The following is an 18,054-nucleotide window of genomic DNA, read 5'->3' on the forward strand; positions in this document are numbered from 1 at the left end:
TGAGTTTAATAAAATTTATTTTTTATCCTTGAAATCTACTGCTTCTTTAGAACTTTGTTGTTTAAATTATATGTGATTTTTTTTAATTTCATTTAATTTATTTTATTTATCTCTGCCATCGAATTGTTTGTGAAGTCTGGCACTTTTTTATTGTTTACTTTCCGCCATCGCAGCATCAAGGGATTATGGTTTTTGTGGCGGTGGCTTAAGTAGCTTAATCGATGGCCTTAATGTTGCATAACCGTAATGGGCAGGTGTTAAGTGGCCGGTGAGGCTAATAAGTCGCTTAAATGCGAGACTGCAGGTGGAAGGCAATTAGCTTCGATGCGCGTACCGCCGGCCAATGGAAGTGGCCTTCCTGCAGACGACTCCAATTTAAACGGTTGCCATGACAGAGGATGAGTTTCCGGCGAGAGGCGGCAAAAACAACAACAGCAGCAGAGAAAGTGCCTAGGAAAAGCGGAAAAGCAGTTGATCGAGGGAGGGAGAAAAACAACGGGAAGCAAAGGTAAAAGGAATCAGTCGAAACAGGAAGGAAATGCTTAAACGATATGAAAATCCCGATGCTGGCAAATATTAAACATTATTACTGCTGTCGCTGCTGCGACTTTTCCTGTTTTCACGCACACAAACTAAGCGACGAATTTCCATTTTCCTACTCAAAGCATTTTCGCTACACAATCAAAGGGATCAGAATAACTGCTTAAGAATTATTTAAAATTAGTGAAGCTAATTGACTTAAGTCGATTGTAAGTAATTTAGATAGGTAAATAGTTTAAATAAATTATAATTGAGTTGGAATTTAAAAAATTGTAATATTGTTAGAAATTTCAGAAAGTAAAGGAGATTGTAATTTGTAAATATTTAAAGCTGGCTTGGGTTTAATTTTATTAACAGCTCGAGGTTTATGTCGTCCAAGTGGCTTTACCACTTTTAGTTCTTGGTAGGCAATAAATGAAATTAAATGAAATGTAATTAAATGAAATGCACTTTCGAAAGTGTGTCTTCGCGAAATGATTGAATGGTTTCTGGGAGCTTCTAGGAGTTTCTAGGAATTCCAGTTCGTTGCTCGTTAAAATGTGACGGCGACGTTTTTATTATTGCAGCTGGTGGCGTTGTCGGCAACGATGGGTTAATGCCATTGCCAATTTCGCCACCGGCTGTGTCCGACGACGCGCTTAGCACTTGTTTTCCTACATTCTCGTTTTCATTTTCATTTTTATTTCTATTTTTCTGTTGTTTTTGTTTTCGTTTCGCCGCATTGTTTCCGCTTCCGTTTCCGCTCGCCCTTGTCTTTGTATTTGTATTTGCTGTGCTTGTATTTCAGCTTTCCACGGGGCAGCTTTTAATAACGCGCGTGGCCTGTCAGCTGGATCGGCCGAACATATATATATTATATAGCACGGCATCCAGCGGCGCATCATCAAATTTTATGATCGCACTCAAACACTCAAACACTCACGTGCCCGGACGGCAATTAATGAATGCCTCCGCCTTCCGACGGAACAATTCCGCCTTTTTTATAGTTGCCCCATAAAATGGGTGGCCGTGGCATAACGCACACTGCAAAAAGTAAAATGGCGCTGAAAATGCCGAAACTCTAAGTTAAATAAGAAGTCGTATGGGATATTATTTAAATAATACTTCTCAATACTTAAGGAGTGAATGAACGAAAAAAAGTGCCTCATATACTTTTTAATATTTATTATATCGGATAATATCGGAAATAATTCCAATACGCGTTTCAGCTGTGAATTGGTTTTAAAATTTATTTCTCAATATTTTTTTAAAACTTCTGCCAATTTTTCTGCCAGTGTCCCAAGATAGACAGCAAATATAATGGATTTGTATCGCCTTCAATTGCAATGCGCACAAAAGAAAGATAGGCGAATGGATAAGAATTTTCATATTAATTCGAGTGCCTGCAACTGTCAGTTTAATTAATTTGGAAGATGTTTACAATTTATGCCCCGCCCCGCACGCCGAACAACAATTAGTCTCAATTAAAGCCTAGTCTCGTTTCACATTTGATTTTCCGTCTCTCCGCCTTTCCGGGGGCGCTTTTCCGACCGGTCGGGCCATCCAATTCAATCCCAATCCCAATCCCATTCCCATTTGGCCTTTCTTTCAACTTGACGCCGTTAATGGTAATGTCGGTCTTTGGGGCACATTTTCCAGCTTATTAACTTGGCTTTCTTTTTTGTTGTATTTTTATTTTTTTGCGGGACCCTGTTGCCTGTTGCTTGTTTACCCAGCTCCCAGCTTTTCCTTTTCCAAATCCAACTAAATTTTATTTGAGATTTTTGCGCCTGCTATCAAATTTTATTTCCCCACTCGCGTGCTCTTTAATGTTAATTTTTGCTGGGCGAAAGTACTGCCATGAAACTATGTCCAACAGGCGTCAAGTTGCCAACGATGTTTGCCAGGAAAACCCCTCCCTACCCCTCCCCTCCCCCTATTCATAGCATTTTCCACCCCCCTGAAGCAGTTTTTTTGCGGTCTTTCATTTCGTTACTATACATAAATTGAACATTTTGCCGCAATGCCGCACACATTTTGCCTGTTGCTCGGCAGCCAGAGAAACAGAAACATGGGCCTGGAAAATGGCTGGGAAAATGGGTGGGAAAATAGGTCTGCGCTCGAACAGATGGCAAACCACTCGACGCAGACAAGGACGATGTAATAAAGTTAGAGCCTGTCAGGCGGTGTGCCACAAAAGAAATGCGGTTAGACGGAACGGAAAGAAGAACGCCGACCCATTCCCACTCTACCACACACTTTCCCACCCATTTTCCATTTCCCCGCCCTTTTTCCGCCTTCTTAAATGCCATGAACATGTCATTGTCAAGGACTCGCTAACTCAAAAATACGCTGCTCACACATCCTGGCGGCGGGCAATCAATAAGCAAGTAGCTCGGCCCATAAATAAGTGAATGCCCGACTGGTTTTGGATCTGAATCCAGAGATTTCGCAGATCACCGAATGCTATGCTACGATGCCAGGTTTTGCGCTCAGATGAAAGCCCACTGCCGAAATCCGCTAACGAAGCAATTAGCATCTCAGCCAGGTGAGCAGAGCCTCCTTTCAGCTGCACTGGGAATCCAGAAATCACAATCTTGAGATTAATATTTTTGAGAATTTATTTCAAATAAATACACAGATTAAATCTCAAAAAAATTAAAAAAGTATTCATATTTTATCCACTTTAGTTGTGTTTGTTGTATTAATAAATTATTGCTTGGATCTTAAGGACTATCAGAAATCTTTCAACATTTCGGAAATATTTTTTAAAAATTCAAAGAAAAATTGTATGTTGATTTATTTTTTTCAGTTTAATGGCTGTTTTTCAACATTTTCTCAAAGTGTGCTTATCACACATGTGCTGTCCATTACAGTGCCGGCCAAAGCAATAGGTTCGCCGACTGTTGGCCATCATTAGACAGTTTTTGCGTTGCCAGGGATTAAATTGTGGAGCGAACTTCGTTTCGTTTTCGGGCATTTTCAATTGTTGCCATGACCATGGGGGTTACGCTTACCGGAAGACAGCTGAGTATATGAAACTGCTGGCCTGGCAAACTGTCATTGGAAGTGAAAGTGGAAAGTGGACCACAAACAAATTAGGTAGTTGGATATTCCTCTTATTCCGGCGAGAATGTAAACAAAATCCGCTTTTAATGCGGCTTAAGTGCGCCGCATAATTTTGCAGCCCCGCCAACACAGCCTAATTAGTATAAATATATATACAGACCGAAAGTCGAGGAAGTTGGCGGCCATTTAAGCCCCTGAACTAGGCCATTACTTTGGCAACCACCCGTAACCTGCTGTCCCCCGCCTGGGGTAATTAATTATGTATAAAAATATTCCTTTCTGCCTTTCTTTTTTTTTGGATTCCTCGCCCCACACACAGCAATTAAAAACGACGCAAATCTCGCCGTGAGTCCCGGGCTTCCAGCTTTGTATTTCGTATTTTGTATTTGTTTTTACTTAAACAATTTTTGGATTTTTCCTTTCGCAGGAGGCTTTGTTTTGTAGATTTCTAATTACGACAGCCTCTTGGCCGGGGCTTTTGTGGGCTTTCGGCAGAAGTTCCTTTGAGACGCGGCTTAATTATGTCTCCCCATGGCAGCCGGAAAAAAATGCAAAATAAATAGGGGGACGTTGGGGGGGAAATTTCAACAAATTGAAATTTGATAGAAATATTTATGTATGTATGGGGAGTCATGCTCTCGGTTGCGTGCGCAGCCCAGATTTGGATTGGGGCGATATTTCTGGGGGAGTTTCGGTTAGAGCCCAACAACCACCCGGAAAAGCTGTTTGCACAGTGTATGGCCTAAGCTCGAGCGTAAACAAAATTTCAAATTACACACAAAAACGTTAAAATGTTGCCGTGTCAGGTGAGTGGCACACAGTGAGTGCCGAAAGTCTGGCCACGGGGCGCAAAAAAAAGTGGAGTGATGTGGAGTAGAGTGGCGAGGCGAGGCGCGGAGCAAACAATTCAATTAGCCAGCCGGCTTTGTGTGAGTTGCATTTTAATGCCCGGGCTAATTTGTTTTTATTTTTAGGCAACGCAAAGTGGGTCCACTCGGGGATTTGCCTAGTTTATTTTAAGATCATATGCCTAAAGGTCTCGAAAACAAATGTCTTGTTTATTAAATTTTCGAAAAATATATTTTCACAACATCTTCATAACTTCATAAAATTTCTTTAAAAATTATATTTTAAAATTCCTTATTTTCCTTAATTTCTTTTTTATGATTATAAAACTATCAAAAAATGTAAACTATTTAAAAACCATTAAAACCAAACTTTAACCTTTGGCTTACATTCGGTTTACAGTTGTGTACCAATATTACAATAATTTATTGGCTTTAACGTATTTAACCTGAGTTTTGCTGAAAAAAATAATCTTCTCTCTCGAACTTGAGTAAACGAAGCGAAAGTGATTCCCAAAGTTCTGAGCGAAATTGAAGGATCCCAAAACTTTGGTCCACAAATGCTAACCTAAATTAAGAAAGCTAGAGAGAGAGAGAGAGGGAATAATGAGGAAGGGAGATGGCTGGATGGATGAAACTTCCTGAAAACTTAATAAACTGTCTAAAATTTGAGTTGCCTGTATGTTTGCGCCGGAATTTACTTTGGCTTCCATTGTTCAGGTAAACAAAGATTCCTGCCAAAAACTTTCATTCGGAATTTGTTTGCCGAGTCGCTTCTGCGATTTTTTTGTTTTGCCTCTGCAAATGTAGGTTTTGGTTTAGGTTGAGCATGAGATTTGGGAGACTCAAATCCAATTCGTCATAAAAAATCATAAGGGAAAAAATTGAAAACAAAGTGGAAGCCCAATGAAACGCTCAACTACTAGGATTAGACCCTCGTCTCATATTTTGTGGACTTTGGATTTTTGCGTCATCTCCTCGGTTTTTCTTCTTCCTTTTTTTTTAGCTGCGGTTTTTCCTGTCCAAACACACTTTCGAGCTGGCTGCGAAAAACTTTTGCCGTAAAACTGTTCAAATATAAGTTGTTTTCGGAGGACTTTCCCCCGTCCTCCGCTTTTCCTTTTCCCCCCCTCATACGTGTGTGTGGAAAATGGAAAATGAAAACGAAAACGAAAACGAAAAAAGGAAAACGGAGATAGCTCCTCTGCCTCAGGTCGCTTTGGGCGATTCTTGGCGGAAAAGGGCGAAGGACGAAGGGAAAGTGCAAAGTGAAAGTTGGTCGAAAGTTTTTCAATTTGTTTATGCATCCAGCGCACAGATGAGTGAATTATTGCATTAGAATTATGAGTCGGACTGAGTCCAATCCATCAAAACAAAACCGTTTTAGTTGTCCAAACAGCATTTGAAAATATATTTATGCAGCAGCAGAAATTAAATTACATTTTCTTTCTACAATCCATTCAAAAAGAAATATATATTTTTATACCCGTTACTCGTAGAGTAAAAGGGTATATTGTATTCGTGCAAAAGTATGTAACAGGTAGAAGGAAGCGTTTCCGACCCCATAAAGTATATATATTCTTGATCAGGATCACTAGCCGAGTCGATCTAGCCATGTCCGTCTGTCCGTCTGTCCGTCTGTCTGTCTGTCCGTCTGTCCGTATGAACGCTGAGATCTCGGAAACTATAGAAGCTAGAAGATTGGCATTTTGCATGCAGATTCTAGGAATTCTTACGCAGCGCAAGTTTGTTTCAAAATGGTGCCACGCCCCCTCTAACGCCCACCATCGCTTATATACGATTTTAAAAATTTTAATATTTTGGAAAAGTAAAAATGCAGTTTTATTGTGTTTATCAATACCTATCGAAATGTAGAAGAAATTTTTCAAATCGGACCATTCGTTAAAAAGTTATGCGTGATCAACGTTTTCTATCTCTATCTCCATCTCCCTCGCACTCCCTTTACCTGAGTAACGGGTATCTGATAGTCGGGGCATCCGACTATAACGTTCCCTCTTGTTTATTATATATTAAATAAAAATTCCTAACTAATTTGACATTTTGCAGCAACATTTTCCCATCTTCATTTTGCGTTTGAAAATTAACCTAATTCATTCCTGCCATCAATTTTGATGAATGCCCTTTTTTCCACCTTTCTCCACCGGCGCCAAAAAAATGTATTAAATAACATTGATGTTGATGGCAAATAAATAATTAATTTATTACGCGCGGCGGCTTTATTGACAAACAAAACAGGAAGAGCGAATTGCAAATATAATGGCTTAAATACATATATGCGAATATATATATTTTCGCATTATTTGCCTGCGCATTGAAAATTATGAAATGACAGCCGGGGCGATGATATTTCATTTACTTTGTGCTGCCTGCTGCGGAAATGAGAAATGTGAAAGGGAAACAGCGGGTGGTGGGGGATGGAAAATGGGGGGCTCTCTTGTTTCGTCATCGTCATCGGCCACTGACAATGATGGAGGAAGATTGATGCCTTTTCCCCGCCTTTTCGCAAAAACCAACTACACACACATGAGTCTCTGGATGAGCTCCAAATAATACAGATAGAGGAAAAACATAAAGCAAAATTATTGTAAATCTATTTGCTTTATCATAAACTGTCTGAATTTAATTAATATATATATAATTAATTATTATAATAATTTTGTTTTCCATATTTTAGCTATTGTTTCCTTTGTTTCGGCAAAATAAATTATATTTTAGGGTATATTTTTATTTCGTTCTTTCTTTCTGTGTATGCATTAAATTTGCCAAAGTTCTTTGCAAATTTCGCAGTGTCATTCGAGTTGAACAAATTGTTGCATAGTCCGCTGCTTCGATTCCGAAAAATCTTCTATTTTTTGTTTTGTTTTGAGCACCACCACATGATGGATCTTTGGGAATTCGAAACAGTTGGGCACAACTATAGTTGGATATAATTAACAGCCTTTTTCGACACTTTTTCTTGACACTCACTTGATGCCAATATTGCTAATGAAAATATAAAATAAGTTGTTAAGGTTGTTATGTGGTTTTGATTTGGGACAATTTTGGCTGCAAAAAAATTATTGACATAAACATGAATTTTTTCTGTTTTGTTTTTTGGAACACAATAATAGTTAATTCCATGTTATTTTCCATATGATCTTAAAAAAATTAAATTTTCGCAAATTTAAAATTTTTTTAAATGATTTGTTGGAAAAAAAGTACAAAAAAAGAAAGTCCAGGTTTCAATGCCAATCGATTGGAAATTTAATAAGGAGTTCGGAAAGTTCCATACTTTGAATCAGTATTTGCTTTGTTTTAGCGAAAAAACCAGTTTTTGTTTTGGATTGGAATTGGAATTTTTTCTTTTGGTTTTTTTTAATGTAACTTGGCCAAAAATGGTCCTACACCAAAAATAAATACTGTTTTGAACAGGTAACAAAATTATCAATAAATCCATAAAACTTTCCGTATGATTTTGGAAAAATAAAATTTTTGCCAATTTTTATTTTTTTTATAAGGGGGTACCCCATGATTTTTTGCAAAAAATTTAAAATAAATAAAATGTCAAGGTTTAAATGCCACTCGTTAGGAAATTTAATAACGAGTTCAGAAAGGTATGACAATCCATACTTTAAATCAGTATTTGCTTTGTTTTAGCGAAAAAACCCGTTTTGTTTTTTTTTGGAAATTCGGGATTTTAGTTTTTGGCAAAAATTCGAATTTTTTCTTTTGGTTTTGTTGCTGTAACTTGGCCAAAAATGGTCCTACACCAAAAATACATACTGTTTTGAACAGATAACAAAATTATCTTTAAATCCATAACACTTTCCGTGTGATTTTGGAAAAATAAAATTTTCGCCAATTTTTAATTTTTTTATAAGGGGGTACCCCATGATTTTTTGCGAAAAATTAAAAATAAGTAAAATGTCAAGGTTTAAATGCCAATCGTTAGGAAATTTAATAACGAGTTCAGAAAGGTATGACAATCCATACTTTAAATGAGTATTTGCTTTGTTGTAGCGAAAAACCCGTTTTGTTTTTTTTCGTAGAATTTCAGGATTTCAGTTTTTGGCAAAAAGATGACTTTTTTGTTTTTTGCTGTAACTTGGCCAAAAATGGTCTTTTAGCAAAAATTAATACTGTTTTGAACAGATTTGAATATAATAGTTAAATCCATGTTACTTTCAATGCGATTTTGAAAAAATAAAATTTTCCCCATTTTCAGTCACATAAAATTATTGTGTGTTTGCCAAAATCCTGATTTTCCACTTAAACTAATTACTTAATATTTTATACAATTTGTAATTTATTAAATATTCAATTTATTCTTAAGTGCAAAAACTGCTAAATTATTTGATTGCCATTAGCTGCGCATATGTAAGTCTTTTAGTTTTCAAACTCAGTTTCAATTAAACATGACATACAATAGAATAACACATAAAATGCCTGGTATTTTTTAACCGACCGCTTTTCACTGCTCTCTCGAATGCACTGAACATGTTTCCTTTAATTATTTAACCTGTTTTCCCCACTGACAGACGCTTAACAACTCAAATGGAAGGACTGTAAATGTGGGTCCAACTCTCTGGGCAAATTTGTGCGCTTGTATTGCACACACACAGCACACACACACACAGCATACACACACATATGGCCGTGACAAGAAAATGCAATTATGGAGCGAAATAAAACAATCAGTGGCAATCGCTTTGGGAAGCCCCTGGCCGCAGTGGTCCAGTGTGAATTCGAGTGGCTTTCCAGGAGTCCAAAGTCCAAAGTCCTTGGACCGGAGTTCACGGATCCCGCTCCGAATGTCCTGCGGCCACGTTTTGGCTGCTCGCAAAATATTAATCACTTCAATGGCAACGGAATCAATAATTAAAAGGCTCACCAGTGGGAAAGCAAAGGAAACGAGCAGCGAGAGCAAATATCGCGCATACGAACCGTTGGCCGTGGAAAATGCGCTCCCCATTCGCCATTCACCGTTTGCAGGTGCACGAAAAGTTATTAATGGTTTTTGGCGGCTTACGCAATTTGTGCTTGTGCTGTTATTAAAGTTGCACCGCCTTTGTGGGCGGATGAGCGGTGCGGCAAGGACACGGCAAGGATTCGCAGGACTCGCAGCATTCGCTACATTATGCGAACATGTGCAGCATCTGCGTGTGTCTGCGAGGCAGGCTTAACTCTTCCGATGGCAAACGGACCGCATGGCCAAGGACTCGCCGCCGACATGTCCTTAATGAGAATTCTCGGCTCCAATCAGGCGGAGGACTCGAAAACAAAGCCATTCCCCTCGTGCAAAGTGGGCGCGATAAAAGTGTGCAGTAAATAAATACGTGTCACTGCGATGACTTTGGTTTCCAATACCCTTGCAAGAACTTTGCTGGCAAAAACCTAATAATAAGTCGCAGGAGTAATTTAAACCACTCAAAATGGTATTATAATATTTATTAAAAAAATTATAGTTATTAATTTAAGCTATATTTATTTATGGAAAAAAACCTATACATTAAAATATTTTAAATAAATATAAAATTTAATTATAGATATACATTAACAAATGATTTCATATTGCTTATTTAAGAAATATTCCTAAAAAGTGCGACTAACATTAAAATTTGGTTAAAAATTCTCCGAAGCTGTGCCACAAAAATCCAGCAAAATTGAATTTCCCTCAGTTTGCACCTGCGATTCAAGCGAAATCAATGGAGTTGTGATTTCTGCTCGAGTTTCTGGCTGGGATTGCTGTCATTCGGACAGGCAGCCTGCAAATATCCGGAGAATGTGGCATTTTTGCGTTTGCCGGCCAAGCCAACAGCACATATCTTTGGCATTCTTGGGCTTAATCGAACATAGATACACACATCCACATTCACATCGGATTTGGCCTTGTCGTTGTTAACGCATTATTCACTACTAACGCAATAATTCGCCGATTGTCGGACATGCCAGGGATTTGCATACAAGTGCATGAATCCACATATTTCCCATGGCATTTAAGTTTAAGTTTCTGCATAGCAGTGTGTGTGTTTCAAGAGGGATTTCCGAGTGAAGGGGACTTAAGTCCATTAAGTCTATTCACTTCACATCGCCATTGTTCCTAAGCTCCTGCCAATCAAATCAACACGGACTAATTAAGTGAAATAAATGCATTACCTGGGCCTACAGTTTATTGAGCGCTTATAAGCCGAAATGAAGTCAATGGCAGGCTTTTCTCTCTTAAAGACACATTTCATATTTTCCACAGAATTTCCTCGACACACACACTCACAAAGCTCACTTCAAAATATGTAAACTCATGTCATAATTGAATTTTCATTTCGGGCTTCATTTGGCCCCCAAAAAGAGCCTGAAGCCAAGCGCCCCAAAAACGGAATAATTAAAATAAAATGCAAATTAAAAAACCAATTTAGTCACACCACAAAAAACGAAAGGCCGTAAAACTCTCAAATTTTTCTTATCGAAAACTCATTATCGATAATTATATTATTATACTGTCAACACATCGAAATTATCGATCAATTTTTAACTCTGATGCAAAAGCAAGTCCCTTCGTATGTCTACAAGTCCGGCTTCAAATTGACAGCCATTTGGAACCACAAAAAGTGAAGGAACCCCTTCTTCGCGATGTACTGCAGACTCTCTTGATCAACTAGTACCAAAACATCCAGGTTCTCCCGCTCCTCCGGATTGGCTGCTATGTGCGGCCACTTCACCACAATCCACTTCTTGGTGCTCAGACCCTTGTTCATGCGATTAATCACGCATAACACACCATTCTTATTATCCGGAACCTCCTTGGGTAGCTCAAACGTGATGGGGGTGAGATCTCCGGCTACAACTTCGGTGATATCCTTTGATTTGGTCTTATTTTTAATGAACGAGTTCTGGCCCTCGGCCCTTGGCTCCTCCTGGTTAATATCCTGGGTGCTATCATGGTTGAGCGAGAGTTGACTCTCGATATCATGGTTTAACGAGAGCTGACTCTCGATATCATGGTTGAGCGAGAGGTGACTCTCGATATCATGGTTTAACGAGAGCTGACTCTCGATATCATGGTTGAGCGAGAGCCGACTCTCGATATCATGGTTTAACGAGAGCTGACTCTCGATATCATGGTTTAACGAGAGCTGACTCTCGACATCATGGTTGAACGAGAACTGACTCCCGATCCTTGACTCTCCTTGGGGGATATCGTGGGTTCGATCCTGTGTGATATCATGGTTGAACGAAGACTGACTCTCGACTCTTGACTCTCCTTGGTTGAACGAGAAACTTGACTCTTGTGAACTGGACTTCTGCTTGAGCTGGGCATCCATTTCGAATATTTTATATACAAATTTTGGGATAGAAAAACAAACGTTGGGGTATGAAAAAATCTATCTAATTTGGATTATCAAAAATGTATCGAATTTTTGGTACACAAAATTTTATCAAAGTAAAATTACGAAAAATATTTTATGTAGCAAAAACACACGTGTGTTCACTGCCGAGGATTTTGTTAGACTGAGTTGGAAAAGTTCACAGCCTGGGCAAATGGGAAAATGGGCCGAACGTTAAACTCACAGCTTACTTTTCCAAAAAAAATTAAAAACTTACGACGAGGGGTATGCAACATTTTCCCATGATTTTGTCATACATTTTTTTATACCAGGATTCTCAAATCTTAAGAATTTATATAATTGGGTACTGTAACGACCTAAAAAAGAAAAGGAAAATAGATACTGTTTGGTTGCCGATTTTTCAAGATTTAACTGATCATTCATGCTCACGCGAATTCTTGGGAAATTCAAAATATTTGTCTGTTTTATAAAACTAATGGTATTACGTATTATGTAATTATATTTTTCTTTCAAAATATATATTAGAGAATTCATTTCATTTTTTTAGGCAACATGATGAAGAGTGGAACGCCTGAGCTGGATGCAAATCTATATAAAATCTGCGGAAGATACAAATGTCCTGCGGATAGCTTTAAGCCAAGCCCCAAAAACCATTTTATAACACCACCAAAAATGAAAGGAACTGAACAATAGTGAGTTCATCGAGGAGGGACATTTCCTTATCGAAAACTCATTAAAAAGTAGATATAAAACACTTTGCCCCACGCAAAAGTTTGTTTATTCAAATGAAAATTCTGGGCTAAGGTTGACTGCACAATTCATGCAAAGCAACTGGAGAAATCCACACTCTCTGATGACCTCCAGATTACCCTGGTCAACTAGCACGAACAGTTCCATATAATCAAACTCGTGCGCAATGGAATCGACCTCAATGGGCTTGGGTGGCAGTGGCGCGACCCCTATGGCAATCCACAAGTCGGTACTCAGACCCTCGTTGCACAATTGGAAAATGCGTAAAGCTCTACTTATTGTGAGTGTACTAAAAATGGGTATCTCAATGGAAATGAGGTACATGATGATTTCGTCAGGAGAAGTCGGTTCCGGAAGCGGCAAGCTTATGGGTTCGGTTTGCTGGATGGTTGACTCCTCATCATCATCTAAGATGGACGGATGATGCGCCGGGGGCATTTCGAATATTTTATACACAAAATGTTAGGACCTAAAAAACAAATGTTGGAGTAGAAAAAATGTATCTAATTTGTAGTACAAACAATTTTTTTACCGTAAAAATATCAAAAAATATATATGGCAGAAAAAACACGTGTGTTCCGTACAACGAATTTTGAAATAATGATCTGGAGAAGTTCACAGCCTGGGCAAATGGACAGAACGCTAAGCTCAGTGCCTACTTTTTAGAAAAATGTTGTAAAATTTAAAACAAAGGGAAAACCTATTTTTTCCCTAATTGTACCATACATTTTGCTGTAGCTAATATCTAAAAACCTAAGAATTCGCGAACTAATTTCTATAATTGGCCACTGTAACAAATCAACAAAAAAAAAAAAACCAGAAGGAAAATGGGTGCTGTTTGGATGGCGATTTCTCAAGATTAGGCTGACTATCCATGATTACGCGAATTCTTAAGAAATTTAAAATATTTTTCTGATTTTTATTTTCAAGATTTGTTCTAGACATTTTTTGATAATCCCACTACCTCTTTGTTTTCTGTTCCATTTTTTTTTCGAGCAGAGACAGGGGATCAGGAATCAGTTAGAAATGGCATCCAGGAAGAAGGCTATGACGCCAAAGCACGAATCGGACAGAATGTCCGAGGCGGGGCCAAAATCGGGTAGCGAAAGCGATTTGAGCGACAGCGAGATGCAGATCTATATCAAAGCTGTGGAAGATCCGAATGTCCTGCGAATTGCGGTCATGGCCGATCCCGTGGGTTGAGGATTTCCGATTACTGATCTAAAGTTTTAAGCATATTTTCCTTTGTCTCCTTTAGGAGGTAACACTGGGCTTTCTGCTGGCTGGCATTGGCTACCAAAGGGACAGGTTTCGCAACTATATGATGGTGGAAAGCGGTAAGGAAAGCGGAGAGGAAAACCCCATCGATTGACTGCCACTAACTCGTTTTCGATTCCACAGAAACGCCGCAGGAGGATCTGGAGAGCTTCTTTCTCGCCGTTTACAGGCGCGCGAACATCGGCATTATTATTCTCGATTACGATACGGCCAAGAGACTTCGCAACGTGATGCAGCGATGCAATCAGCTGCTTCCTGTTTTGGTCACAGTGCCCAACAAGTCCTCGCTGACCACGTATTTGGACAAAAAGGAGCGCAATCGCCGACTTCGCCAAAGGGACGCCTACTAGGATCTGAAGTTAGAGCGTACTTTTCTCCTGTCCCCTTGCTCTGCCACAAAATAAAATTAAGAATATCTGCTTCAAATATTTAAAATCTAGAAATTATAGTTTATTTTGCTTCTATTTTATGTTAACAAATTCTAGTCAGTAATCTACTAGAATCTAAAGAAGAAACTAAAGATATTTGAAATATTATATCCCAATTTTTTGAATCAAAAAATACTTTTAAAAATTTTGATAAAAAAATGTAAATAGGAAATTAATAAATTGAATTTATAATTGTGTAGGAATATTTTGTATTTTGTATTTTTTGTGAATATTTTGTAAAAGTCATTTAGCAATACTTATATTTGGTAAAGAAATTTATTTAATTTACACTTCGGATTATCCAAAAAACATAGATTAAAAAAATTTGAAAAATCGGATCAGCACTTTATAATCCGAAAATATTTATCTAAATTAAAAAATCGTTTAAAAAAATGGTTAATATCCAGTAAAGAAATTATGCAAATTTACATCGAGGATTGTTCAAAGGGATTCCTAAAAAATTGGTTATAATAAAAACAACTCTGGCCCAAAAAACTAGATCTAGATTTTAGTTTTTTAATATAAATATTCCCTTGAAATAAAACCTAAACCATTTACATGATTTTTTTCAATTACTTATCATATTCCCTCTATTGTATTTTAGCTAACGCACTCGCAACTCAATTTACTCTCGGTAAACAATTCCCGAAATAGTTTCAATTGGTTTTTGGCCAGCATAAAAACCGAATAGACTTTGTTGAAATAAAACCAACAATCCGACACTCGGAATTTTATGCAGGGGCATCAATGTGGCTTTCGCATTGGCGCTTTTGTTGCCGTTTCAGTTCAGTTTCATTTTCAGTTTAATTTTCGGTTTCAGTCGCTCTAGCAAATTAATTACAATTACCTTTGGCTCCGTTCGATTGCACTTGGCGAATGTTTTTGACATGGCTGCAAAGCATTTTCAATCCGAATGCTTTTTCGTATTTCCCCCGAAAACTTTCTGTGTGTGTGGGTGTGTGTGTTTTGGGAAAGCCTGTCAATGGCAGAGTGGGAAAAGTTAGTTGGCCATAAATGCGAGGCAAATTGAAACAGACTAGTGGCCGTCTTCAAAGGGGCTTTCTTGATATCTGGATTTCTGACTTCCAATTTTTGGGAGTAGTTTCACCTGTCCCAAGCAGACAGAAAAGTGGGTTAGAGGTTCAGGATTCAGGGTTCTGGGTTCTGGGTTCAGGAGGTCTTGACATCTCTCTTCTCCCAACCGATTAGCTTTCGGGGCCATTTAATTGAATCGTTGGGCAGTCAAGCAGCCGGAAACTCGAATCGCCGTCTGCGTAATTTATGCGCATATATTTGAGTTTGCCCTCACGCTGCTGGCTAAATAAATATGAGGCAAATCGAAGCAATAGCAAAATCGAAACAGAAATCACGTATTGGCGAAAACTGTCAGCAATTAATTTGGTTAGTCGCGCCAAAGTGAATTAGCGCCAAATCTCTGGAGTGGGACATCTGCCAGACCCTCGTCGTGAATCGGATTCGAAATCGGAATCGAAATCGCACCCTCCTTAATCCCTAAATCTTGCTGTCTGTCCTTGGAGTCTTTGATTTTATCGGCGTGAGAAAATCAAAGCGCTCTTTGAGGCCCCTTCAAAAATTGGGCCGCTTGGTGGGGGGATTTCGTGGAAAAGCACACGCTAGATTCACTCAGATTTAACTCACATTTCCGAGGAGCTGTGGCAGTTCACACATGCGAAATAAAGTTAGAAAAACATACAGTTTAAAAATAAGAAAAATCTGAATTTTTGAATAATATATTTTGTTGATTTTTTCTTTTATTAGTTATTTGTTACTAAAATTTAAATGTAATTTTACAATTTAAAGAAAATTGGCTTTTTTCAAATTTTCATATTGTAGAGTGCTAATTTTATTTAAATATTTTAACAGTTGAGTTTCTTCTAAATTCTAAAAAAAATACACCTTTATTATTATCAATAATATATTTTCATTTATAAAATATATATTTTTTATCGAATGACATTATATTTTTTTACCGGTGCAGAGTTACCCGCCACTCGAGGGCAGGTGCTCAAGATGGAGAAATGGAGAGATGGCAGGGCATGCGTAAATTTAATTACACTTATGCTCATGGGCGAAGTTTGCTTGGCAGCCAACTCATGTCCCGATTTGGATTCCACAAAGTTTCCACCTCAAAGCGGCCCCCGGGCGACAGAAGCTGCCAGAGTTGGGACTTTATTAAAAGGGAATTCCGGCGATTGGCGGCAGGAGGACTTCAGCCTCAGTCTCAGCTTTCTCCTCAAATAACACTGATTTGAGGAAAGAAAAAGGAAACTCATAATAATAATAATAATAATAATAAGGCTGCGCGAATTTATAATGTACACATAGTATTTATCGATTCTGCATTCCGCCTGCATTCTGGATTCCTTTAGGAGGCAGCCTTGTTATTTGCTATTTGTTATTTGCATTTCCATTCGTAATTGGCAGACCTTTTGCAGCACTATCTCTTTCTGTACTTTTCTTGCTATTTTTGTATTTATTAATTTTTTTATACATTTTTTTTTCGTTGCCTGTGTAGAAAGGTTTTTCCGCAGGCAATGCTCAGATAATGCTGCACAAAGCTTCAACTTCAATTTCGTCCAACAAAGGACTCGGGCGAAGCAAACAAAGCTTCGTCAAAAAAAAAAAAGGAAAGGCGAAGGGGAAAGGGAAGTCCCAGAGCAAACAATTACAGCCTTGAAATGTATATTCCAGCCACCTTTTTCCCTGCGCCCAGCCAGCAATATTCCATATTTATTTTGTACATTTTCATCTTTTTTTTTCGTTGCAACGAGAAAAATAACAGCAGAGTAATAATTTGATTTTTGAACATTCCGTCGGTAGTTCACTGTTCTTTGCTCGGGCGGCGAAACTACGTTGAATTTCAATATACTCGGGCGTATGAAAGTAGAATTTCGTATACGCCGTGTGCGCCGATATCAGTGAAACAAAAATTTAAGGAATAAAAACGCAAATCCAGCGAGTCAAGGAAAAAAGGGGGAAATCGGTGGGTTGTTTATGCTCCCCGGTGGTTCTACCAATTTTTCGGGGTTGCTCATCAGCTTTTTGGGCTTAGGGCTTCAGCCTCACGAGTTTTCCCGGGAAAATTGAAATACACCCACACTCAAACTCACTGGGCCATTGATACGAATGCGGCTTAAGTGGCTGGTATTGTTTTTACATTAAAATATCATTAATTTTCATGCCTGCCTGTTTGCCGTGGCTCCATTTTCTTTCTCGGTTCACGCTCTTGGTTTCCCCTCGGTTTTCCCCTCGGTTTTTCGCCTCGTTATTTTGGCACCCCGCCTCATAAGTGGATGTGTGTATAGAACCATTAACACGAGGCGTGAAATGAGCGCATATGTATGCATGAAAGGACGATCGTCGTTGCGAAGTGGGATGGTGACAGAAACGAAACTCAGCTTGAGAGGGTTCCATTTTGAAATGTTTTTCAATATTTAGCCACTAGGATAAGGATATTATAGCACATACTACAAAGGTAATAAAATGGTATTTTGTTTCTTATAGACTATTATCATTGAATTTAAATATTGTATCTAAATAAATAAGAAAGAAAAGAATTTATTTACAATTTTTCAATTTATTTATTTTGCTGGCATTAAATTAAAACAGTTTCTCTGAATTCAAAAATTAAATTAAATTAAATGAAAAACATTTCTCTGAATACAATGATAAATATTATATATAACCTACACTTTTTACATTTTTTATTTATTTAATTTTTTTTATCTGTCCTTTATTAATTTTATTTAATTGATTTCAACTTAAAATACATCTTAAAATATTATCTAAACAAGTTGCCGT

At 38.0% G+C, this 18,054-nt stretch overlaps 2 protein-coding genes across 4 annotated transcripts in view; one reads left to right on the forward strand and one right to left on the reverse strand.

Moving 5' to 3' along the window:
- The window catches only part of rsh (radish), a 121,558-nt gene that overhangs the window by 79,790 nt on the left and 23,714 nt on the right, over nucleotides 1–18,054 (reverse strand). The window lies entirely within an intron of this gene.
- Nucleotides 13,507–14,327, forward strand: LOC108056443 (V-type proton ATPase subunit F). Its single transcript, XM_017140235.3, has 3 exons — nucleotides 13,507–13,720; nucleotides 13,785–13,863; nucleotides 13,928–14,327. Exons 1-3 carry the CDS (start codon nucleotides 13,553–13,555, stop codon nucleotides 14,152–14,154), a joined length of 474 nt encoding a protein of 157 aa, XP_016995724.2. The 5' UTR covers nucleotides 13,507–13,552; the 3' UTR covers nucleotides 14,155–14,327.

Source organism: Drosophila takahashii, chromosome X (assembly GCF_030179915.1).
Source record: "Drosophila takahashii strain IR98-3 E-12201 chromosome X, DtakHiC1v2, whole genome shotgun sequence".
Classification (NCBI taxonomy): Eukaryota; Metazoa; Arthropoda; class Insecta; order Diptera; family Drosophilidae; genus Drosophila; species Drosophila takahashii.

Bases quoted from the DNA above. Each gene is read 5' to 3' on its own strand.
- LOC108056443 (XM_017140235.3), top strand. From the start codon at position 13,553: ATGGCATCCAGGAAGAAGGCTATGACGCCAAAGCACGAATCGGACAGA. The intron at 13,721-13,784 runs GTGGGTTGAGGA...TGTCTCCTTTAG, and splicing joins TTGCGGTCATGGCCGATCCC to GAGGTAACACTGGGCTTTCT. The intron at 13,864-13,927 runs GTAAGGAAAGCG...TCGATTCCACAG, and splicing joins CTATATGATGGTGGAAAGCG to AAACGCCGCAGGAGGATCTG.